General features: G+C 41.3%; 1 protein-coding gene across 1 annotated transcript; it reads left to right on the forward strand.

Annotated features, from left to right (window-relative positions):
• Positions 1-723: 723 nt before the first annotated feature.
• Positions 724-8,987, forward strand: taf10 (TAF10 RNA polymerase II, TATA box binding protein (TBP)-associated factor). The gene is made up of 5 exons (XM_055659571.1): positions 724-883; positions 4,078-4,226; positions 5,283-5,347; positions 6,005-6,119; positions 7,767-8,987. The coding sequence occupies exons 1-5, from the start codon at positions 829-831 to the stop codon at positions 7,854-7,856; spliced, it is 474 nt and encodes a 157-aa protein (XP_055515546.1). The 5' UTR covers positions 724-828; the 3' UTR covers positions 7,857-8,987.
• Positions 8,988-10,048: the final 1,061 nt, after the last annotated feature.

The raw sequence follows: 10,048 nt of genomic DNA on the forward strand, positions 1-10,048 counted from the left end.
CATAACAATAAACTCTCTTGGCTTGACCTGAAATGTCATCCATTCCTTCTATCCAGAGATGCTGCCGGTCCCGCTGTGTTACTCCAGCATTTTGTGACTATATTCTGTCCTGCCCCCTCCAACCCACAGCGAGGCAGCCTGAGACCCACACTCCCACATCAGCACTGCGCTAGTGAGGCTGTATTTGGTGTACTGTGTCCAGCTTTGGGCTGTCGGAAGGATGTTGTTAAGCTGGAAAGCGTGCAGAGAAGATTTAATACATAAGACGCCAAGGTCGTACAGATTTGTAAGTTAATTGGCTTGGTATATATGTAAAAAATGTCCCCAGTGCAGGTGTTAATGTGCGGGGATCGCTGGTCCGCGCGGATTCGGTGGGCCGAATGGCCTTTTTCGTGCTGTATCGCTAACCTAGCTAAACTAAATAAGACCTGAAGAAGGGTCCAAACTGAAGGAGATTAGTTTAACTTGGCAGCGTTTTTAGCACAGACATAGTGACCTGAAGGGTCTGCTCCTGTACTGTACTATTCTATGTTCACGTCACCTATTCCTTTCCTCCAGAGATGCTGCCTGACCCGATCAAAGCAGACGATGATCAAGGAAATGTAGAATGGTTTATTGGTCGCTAAGTGGAAGGTGACTTGCTGGCGGAACGAAGTGTTGACGCTCATTTGTTCGGGAGCACCCGGACGGGGTTGCGGGACGGGCTGGGGGAGCGTATTGTGAGGGCACAGGAAGCGGCGGGAGGAGTTTGTGGCGCGGACCGATTGTGGGCGGTTGGGGATGGCGCTGCCGCCACAGTGACGGGCACCGCTCGCTCGCTCGCTCGCCATGAACTCGGAGACTGTGCAGCTGGGTGGCGCGGGCAGCAGCGCGGGCGTCAGCGGTGAGATGGGGACTGGCGTGCGGCCTCCACCCGGCCGGGGATTGAGGGCCGGTGTCGGGGGCGCGTTGGTGTCACGAGTCCAGGGCCCCAAGGGGTCACGTGTCCCGGGGACCATGAGGGTCAAGTGCCCAGGGCCCCCAAGAGATCACATGTTCAAATGGTCACGAGTCCAGGACCCCAAGGGGTCACGTGTCCAAAGGGTCACGTGCCCAGGGCCCCATGGGGTCACATGTCCGCAGTGGGGATAGGAGGCACGTGTCCAGTGCTCCTACTGTGTCATGTGTTACAGTATCACGTGTCCAGGGGCCCCACAGGGTCATGTGTCCGAATTGCTCACGTGTCCCAGGGCCCCGGATGGCATTTCCAAGGGCCCCTGGTAGTCCCGTGTCTAGAGCACCTGGTCATTGTGGTCAGGGACCTCGGGTGATGTGTCCACAGCCCTAGGCATCACATGCAGGGCTCCTGGAGTCATGTGTCCAAGCCACTCGAGGGTCTTGTGTCCAAGGTTGTGTGTCTAAGGCCCCCGGAGGGATACGTGGCCAGGGTCACCAGTGCACAGCTGCAATGCAAGGCAGCAGGTCTCCACAGGAGTGCAGTGGTGATCAGGAGACTCGTGCATTGCCTAGACAGCCCACCAGGTTCAGTGATGTCACCTAGAGAAGAAGATATCCCGGCGTTTAGCATTTAGTCCAACTAGCCTGTCATTGACTGCAGCATCAGCCATCCCTCAATCCACTACATTAACAGACATATAAATAAAAATATAAAGGCTTAATGGGAATGTGCAATTCTTCTCCTGTGCTCTCTAGCATCAGGTCCAAAGCTGTCAGCATGTTCTCCCTCCAGTTTTCTCCAGCATGCGATACATTGAGCAAAAGACAAACTGCTGGAAATCTTGGTGGGTCAGGCAGCATCTGTGGAGGCATATTGATGGCTAACCATCCAGTTGCGATGCAGGGTTTGAACCCAAATTGTCAATCATACTTTTGCCTAAATAGATGCAGCTGGACCCACTGAGTTCTCCGAGCAGTTTTTTTTTTTGTGCCATAATCCAACATCTGCAGTCTCTTGTATCTTTATGATACATTGAACTTGCCTATTCTACTCTTGAAATTCTCTGCCGCCCAACTTGGTTAACTATCCTTGGTTTCATTTTTGTCTGTCCATGTCATACTGGTTTGTTCTCCAGACTTCTCTTTCCTGAACGTTTTTTGAATGGGACCTTTTGAAAGATCCGTCCTTGTCAAGCCCACCATACCAAACTACTCTTGACGACATCAATTCTGTACTTTGAGGAGTCACACAATGTGGTTACAGTGGTCTCCTCCAGTGGTCATCGTTTAATAACTCCTTTGCATCAATGCTTCTGTCTGCTCCATCTTTGTCCTTGGTTTCTGGTAATGCATCATGTCATTTTGCATTTTTGACCTTTTGCTCTCTGCTCCTAAATCCACAATGTAAAATTATGTTCATACTTTATGGATCAACTTCACTAACCTGAAGCAACTTCAAGCACTATTTAGCAATTTTCCATTCTGCAGCTTTACAACAATCCTGTTAACACCCTTTGGTAGCAAACCATTTTATCATGCTGCTAGATCTCTTAAGCAAGGTACTGTTGTCTTGCCTTTACAGTTCTGTCCTTTCCATTTGATTTGCCTCTTGTTATTCCTCTCAGCTTTGGATGAAATGTTTGCAGCACTCCCATGGAATAACATTCTTATTTTTTTCTTCCATCTGTTCTGATGCCTTTTTATTTAACCCTTTCCTGCACTAAAATTCCACCTAGTTGTCATTTTGTGTCTTGTTCAAGAGGTGTGGTTTTGAGTCCCTCTGTGGAATACCTAACCATACAAGTTATGCAGCCACACGTTCCAGAGAAGTGGTCTCGACTTGAAACATCAACTCTCCATTTCCCTCCACAGATGCTTCCTGAGTTGCTGAGCTCCTCTCGCAGTTTGTTTATTTTTGATCCATTCCTTATTGTCCTTTTAAAAGGCAGCGCTGGTCTACTGAAGCACGTTTCCAGTAGAGGAACCCATGAAGCATAACAGTGGTGGTTCATGACTTATTCTTAACTTTTTCCTCCTTCTGCATCCCTCAAAACATTCACCACAGCCTTGGTAACCTTGCACTTAATTAATTCTTTATTAAGACGTTGCGAGAGGCTGGCAAATCAAAGAAATCAGGATTAAATAAGTTATCTTGGTTACTGTGCCTACGATGTATGATCATTTGGATCCAGCTTGGAAAGATGACTGAGAATTTGCATTGTATTGTATTAGGCTGATCCAGTCAGGGCTAGAAAAGCAGGAGAGTTTAGATTTAACTTGAACATTGTAATTCGGATACAAATAACAAAACATTTGTATTCTGGACTTAATTGAGCATCCCATCATTTTCCTCCCTCGTTTAATTATATATATATTTTAGTTTGATAATAATGATGACAGGCAGAATACTATTCCATGTTGATGTGATTTTGTCAAATACACAACATTCCCTAATCCATATTTTTAACTATACAAAATATAACTGTATGTGTCTGAAATGGAAGAACGACTGCGTTTTGCACCTGCAACTTTAATTCTATTTATTTTTCAGTGGATGTTGCATTACCTGCAAAATAAAACCAATATTTTCTATTTTATTTCAATTTTACTGAGTTTGCTGTGGAGAATATATGAAAAGCTTTGTCCCATTTTTGGCTAACATCAGTTGTGATGTAACAAGAGAAAAGGGCAGTTAATATTTTCCCGTCGGGCAGAACATACAAAAGCTTGAAAGTGCGTACCACCAGATTGAGGAACAGCGCCATTTCTCTCTGTTATCAGACTTCTGAACAGTCCTACCATAAGTTAAGGTGTAGTGCAGTTCCTCCAACATACCTCATTACGGGAATTATTTTTCTCTGGAACTGTAACACTGTAATGCGGAAAAAGTATTTTCGGTACTCTGGTATTTTTCTCTTTGCTCATACTACTGCACTTGCGCATGGCTTGAATGAATTCCTGTATAGTGTTATCTGATGTGATTGTATAGCAGGCAAATAAAAGCTTTTAATACTTGTGACAGTAATAAAACAATAGCAATTTAGCATCAGTAAAGTTATTATTTTCTGCGCTGCAGCTTTCAGCAAGGTCAGTTTTCTGTTGCTATGCTAATAAATGTTACTTTTCTTCTTGTGTCTTCAGTGGCAAATGCTGCTTCCTCTGCAACAGAGACATCTGTTTCAAATGGTGTCTACGTTCCTCAAGGGATTGCCAATGGGGATGTCAAACCTGTTATATCAACAACACCATTGGCAGATTTTCTTATGCAATTGGAAGATTATACACCAACAGTAAGTTTATATGCTGCATTTCACTAATTCATTATGGCTGGCACTCCAGTTTCTTACCCTACTTGTTAGTTAAATAAATAAAGTACTTGTAGAAACTCTTTCCAAGTCTTGACATTTCGGATCAGAATCAGTTTGAAGATGGGCTTCGACCCAAAACATTGCCTATCCATTTCTTTCACAGATGTATGAGTTGTGTGGCTGATGTGTTGAGTCCCTCCAGCACTATGTTTTGCTCAAGATTCCAGCATTTCCTACCTCTTGTGTCTTTGATTACAACCTGCAAATAATTTTAGTTGTTTTCTTATGTGACAGAATACTATGTTAATGCAAATATAAATGAGTAAAGACAACATAACTCCATATATTTGGCTGTAACATTCCCTGTACCATTACACATAGGAGCGCTAAATGGAATTATGTAGAAAATAAATGTTTGAAAATTTGGTGACATGTGGAACAGTAGATGCTAGTTTACACAAAATGATGCAAAGTGCTGGAGTAATTCAGCGAGTTAGGCAGCATCTCTGAGGAATATGGATAGGTGATGTTCTGGGTCGGGACTGTTCTTTAGACTGATTGTCATGGGGGTGGGGGGGGGGGGGGGAGAGAGCTGGAAGAGGGGGGAAAGTTGCGAGATAAAGCCTGGCAAGTGATAGGTGGATACAGGTGAGAGGAGCGAAATGTAAAGTGTCGCCTATCCATATTCTCCGGAGATGCTGCTTGAACTGCTGAGTTATTACAGCACTTGTTTTTTTATATTTGGTAGTTGATATTCTCATTAGTTTAAGTACAGAAATTTTGGAAAACAGATGTTGTGTTAGAACTTGTATTGAATATGACCATTTAGAAAGTGCTGTTGCAGCCATTTAAGAATATATAAATCACTTGTTATGTGATGTTGGTGTGGTGATATCTCTGTAATATATCACCTATGTTGTCATTACATATGGTTAACATTTGTTAATGGTATTTTTCAAACACCATGCATTTTCTACCTTAATTACGTGTATAGTTAATTCACTTTCTAAATGCTGCTTGTTTTTTGGAACACTTTAGATACCAGATGCTGTAACAGGATACTATCTGAATCGAGCAGGGTTTGAGGCTTCTGATCCACGCATGTAAGTTAGTGCATTGAGCAATTCAGGCAATGGAATGGATTCACATTTCTATATTGAGAAACCCCATTTTTTAAATGTTTTAAAAGTTGATGCAGGGTGTTTCACACGCTTTTGTTTCAGATAGCTATTCAATTTTTTTTAAGCCCCATTTGTTACAAATTTGCTCAGTGGTTAAAAACTGAATGTATGCCAGAAACCTTTCCTACCCCCTTGTTGTGTTTATTTATGAATCGATATTCCGAGGAGGCGAGCACAGAACATTGCACAGTGCAACACAGGACAGGCCCTTCAGCCTGTTGTATATCAATGTTGTTAAGATTCTTGCCATTGACCACACTTTTACCTTGCATTCAACCTCAAATAGTGCAACCTCACACTTGCTCTGAAATCCATCTACCATTTCTTACCCCATATCTGTAACTGGTTTAGAACTAGATGATCACAATTGCTGGAATTTTATCACTTGAAAAACTCGCAAGATGTTAACTCAGTAGAAATTTTCTGGGATGTTTAAACAACACATTTTGCTTGGTAACATGAAAAGTACTGATTTTTGAAAGTATTTTGGTAATTTATAAAATCTTCCTTAAGTTTGTGTTGATTTACTACAAAATTGGTTGTATGCACAGGCTTTTGATCACATTGTTTTCTAAACAGAATCCGTTTAATATCTTTGGCTGCACAAAAGTTCATCTCAGATATTGCAAACGATGCCCTGCAGCACTGTAAAATGAAAGGAACTGCATCAGGAAGCTCCAGAAACAAAAGCAAGGTTTGTTCATATTGAGCATTACTTGCACAAAATTGCTTGAAATACAGGAAAGTTTTATCCATGTCACCCTAAGGATGTAAGAACAGGATATGTACGTTTAAAAGTTTAAAAATATATGATGTACAAGACTGCAGTATTGTAATTTGGAATTATTCACTCTTTGAACCATTACTCTTTGTTGGTTAGAATACTTTTTGGCCACAGCAACTTGGTGATCAGCATAAATTGGTGATTGGTGAACAGCTCCAATAAATTATCAAACTTTAAATGTTCTACATATTTACCTTTAGGTGTAAACAACTTCTGGTGAGAAAACGTTCTCATAAGATTGTACCATTAAATTCCAAATGTCAGACCATTGTCGTATCATGTTGGAATTGCTTTGCCTGGCCCTGCCTCATTGAAAATCACACAGAAATTACAAATTGAAGAATAATCATTTGGCTCAAGTATGGCATGTTGGTGCAAACCAAAGTCCTGCAGATTCTAAAAATCTGAAATATATACAGAAAATACCAGAAACGTCTGGCAATTAAAGTCTCAGTTGGTGACTTTTCATCAGCTCAATGCTGATGTCACCTAGAATGTTATTTCTGTTTGTGCCTGACCTGGTGAAGATTCCCAATATATTTTATTTTTATTTTCATGCCTTCCTCACAATCTGCAGCTGTATCAAATTTAGTTTTGCACTACTCTCCAATCTCCTACTTTCACCACAACCGTCTCACTACCCCAAGATCATTCCCAGTATTTGATTCAAATTGCTAAAGGGCCTGTCCCACTTTCACGATCTAATTCACGACCACTGCCGAGTTTGCCCTTGACTCGTACTCGCAGCAAGGTCGTCACGAGGTTGTAGGTAGGTCTTAGGTAGGCTGTGATGCTAGTTGTAGGTACTCGTGGCATCAAGTAGGTCGGGGTGTTTTTCTAGCCTGATGAAAAATGTCCAGGAGTAAAAAAGGCCCTGAATTAGGTCGTGAAAGTGGGACAGGCCCTTAACTCTGCTAGGTAATTCCTCCGTCTCTCAATGCTCTCCACATTTAAATGGAACATTTAAACAGAAGATGTATATCTTCATTGTTCTAGATCCATTCATAATTGGGAACCTCCAGCCATCATTTCCGTAATCCTAACGCTTGTATCAAAAAATCACGTAATGTCAAAGGTACAATGGTTCCTTTTTATCACCTATACAAAGGTGCAGTGAGATGCTATTCTTGCACACAGACCAGTATGATTATTGCCAAATATTAGTACAATCCCGGTGCATATATGCATACAATCCTAATGCATAGAAACTACGCACTGAGTCTATATGCAATGGTCGGCAGGTATTGGTGCCATTTCACAGTCCCAGCTGCACCTGGCCATAACGGCCCGTTGCAGCTGTCGCTTCCGTCCGGTTGTCCCGCGAACTATCGTCCTTCTACTTTCCCAGCGATCTTCAACCTTTGTGCCCCAGGACCGTCTCGCAGCTGACGTTAAAGCCGCGAAGGTATGGCCGCCCTGGTTGTTCCTACTATCCGTTGTCCAGCGCCTGCCGCCGTTGCCGATTCCCTTCACCTCTGGTTCCCAGTCTTTACTTTATTTGCAAGAAATACTGATTTGTAAGATGTTTCAATTTTTTTAATTGTCGTTTTGTTTCAGGATAAAAAATACACCCTGACAATGGAGGATTTAATTCCTGCTCTCACTGAATATGGCATAAATGTGAAGAAACCTCACTACTTTACATAAAGATCTAGAAACATCCTCTGCAAACCAGTGACTATTTATTAACATCTCCCAAGTACTGTACAATATCAGCTGTGGATGCCTTTCAGCAAATGACAGTGGAAGAGAAATGATGTCATGAGGTTGCAAATTGCCTAATGTGACAAGTGCTAAAGTGGTTTGAATCCAAAATTTGCTCGTTGTTTGAAAGTTTGCATTATTTCTCACTTGATTCCAGCATATCTTTTTGAATTATTAGCTAAGATGATTAAAAAGGATTGAAAAATGTTTTTGAATCTTGCAGAATAAGTTTGAAAGGTTTTTTTTCTTTTCTAGGAAGCTAGTTTGGGATCCATTTGAAATAGGACCTAAATTAAAATTCTGCATCAAATGGCCATTAGGGAAATGATCTGTATAATAATATTTTTGAAAATAGCAAACTAGTTTGTCGTTCATTAAGAAGAGAGCCATGTTATTTTTGGGTGGTGTGGTTTTTCGTAAGATGCATTTGAAAAGCATCAACTTGTAAATGTGTTCTGGTATTAGCGAAAAAAAATGGTTTGTGTAGTCAATGAAGAGGAAGGACAAATATAATCTTTTCTCTGTGTACTTAGGAAAATGAAATCAAAGCCATTTCTGCTTTGCCCTAGCTTTGGGTAGTGCACCTCGCGTTTAATGCAAAGTAAACAGAGTGGAAGCCTTTAAGAAATTGTTTCAGATTCATTTATCAGAATGTAGACATTTATGGTTCTCACCTAATACTCATCTAATAAAATAATTAGCGTCCCTCAAAACTGGGAATGTTTTGATGATTAAACTTTATCTAAATTGAGCTCGCTTCCTTAAGCTTCAATATGGTTCCCTATAACCTTTTTACTAAGTGTTCAAATGGCAATATTTTTTGAATTGGCTTGAATTGTCTTCGATTTTATCTCTCACTGTAGAATGGATGCATGTTTCATGAACCTTTAAGAACAAGTGTAACAAAGAATTTTCTTTCTTTTAGCAGCAGGGCTTATTGCAGTCAAGATGTGTAATCTCATGAGCAGTATGGAACTCTTGTAATTTCAAACTTGCACAGAGAAAGATGCCTTCCTTCTATAAATGTCCATTTCTTACAATAAATTTACACAATTTTATTTCTTGATGAAATAATTATTGTACAACTCGTTTTTTTTATTGGAGAATACGGACGTCAAGGGTTATGGGAAGCAGGCGAGAGAATGGGGTTACTTCAGAAGGCAGCTGAGTCAATTACTTGGATGTAGTTCGGGTCAGAAGGGCAGGTTTTCTTTTCCAAAGAACATTGGTGACCACTTGTGTTTTAAAGTCCAGTAGCTTTGTGGTCACTCTCACTAATGATAGCTTTTTATTCCCGATGTGTTTAACAAACTGACTTTAAATTCCCTTTGCTGCCATGCTGACATCTATCTGCAGTTAAATGGGATTGCAACTCAGCCACAACCACCACAGCTTTATAAAACCTGCTGGCACACCAGAAGAGACTTATGACTGGTTAATTCTTAACTTGCTTCAAGATGCATAATTTGAAAAAACTATTTGCCAAAAATTAAGGGGAGTGCAGTCTGTTTTAAGATATGCCATAAGTGAAGATTCAGCACTTAACCAGCCAACATTTAACAAGGGTCCTGACACAATATGTCTGTCCATTCCCTCCACAGATGCTGCCTGACAAATTGTGTTCCTCCATTACTTTGTTTTTTTGTTCAAGCTTCCAGCATATGCAATTCCTTGTGTCTCCATATAATGTTGTAGGTCAAATGCTTCAAATTCCAAATGCATATTTGATGCATATGAAACAAAATCTACTTGGTGTGTGATTTGTTAATTTCCACAGATAGATATTTTGAAGCTGTAGTCTTGCAGTTTCAGCCTATTGCCACTGGGTGCCTCTGTAGAACCTCCTTTACCTTTTGGGTTCCCCTCCGTTGGTAAATTGAGCACTGTAGACTCCTGAAGCACACTCAATTCCATGCTCTGTCATGGAAGGAGATGGCCAGGCACAGATAAAGATTAAAGGATGTGCTCAAAGTCTCCTTGAGGAATTGCAATTTCCCCATTGATCCCTGGGAATCTCAGGTTCATGACCATTCAAAGTGGAGGAGCATTGAGAACCTCGAGGTCTTGCAAGGGAACCACTCAGAGGCCCTGCACAAAAAGCAACCCTCATGGCCTACATGCCCCATCAGCAATTG

This window comes from Leucoraja erinacea, chromosome 30 (genome assembly GCF_028641065.1).
Source record: "Leucoraja erinacea ecotype New England chromosome 30, Leri_hhj_1, whole genome shotgun sequence".
In the NCBI taxonomy this organism is placed as follows: Eukaryota; Metazoa; Chordata; class Chondrichthyes; order Rajiformes; family Rajidae; genus Leucoraja; species Leucoraja erinaceus.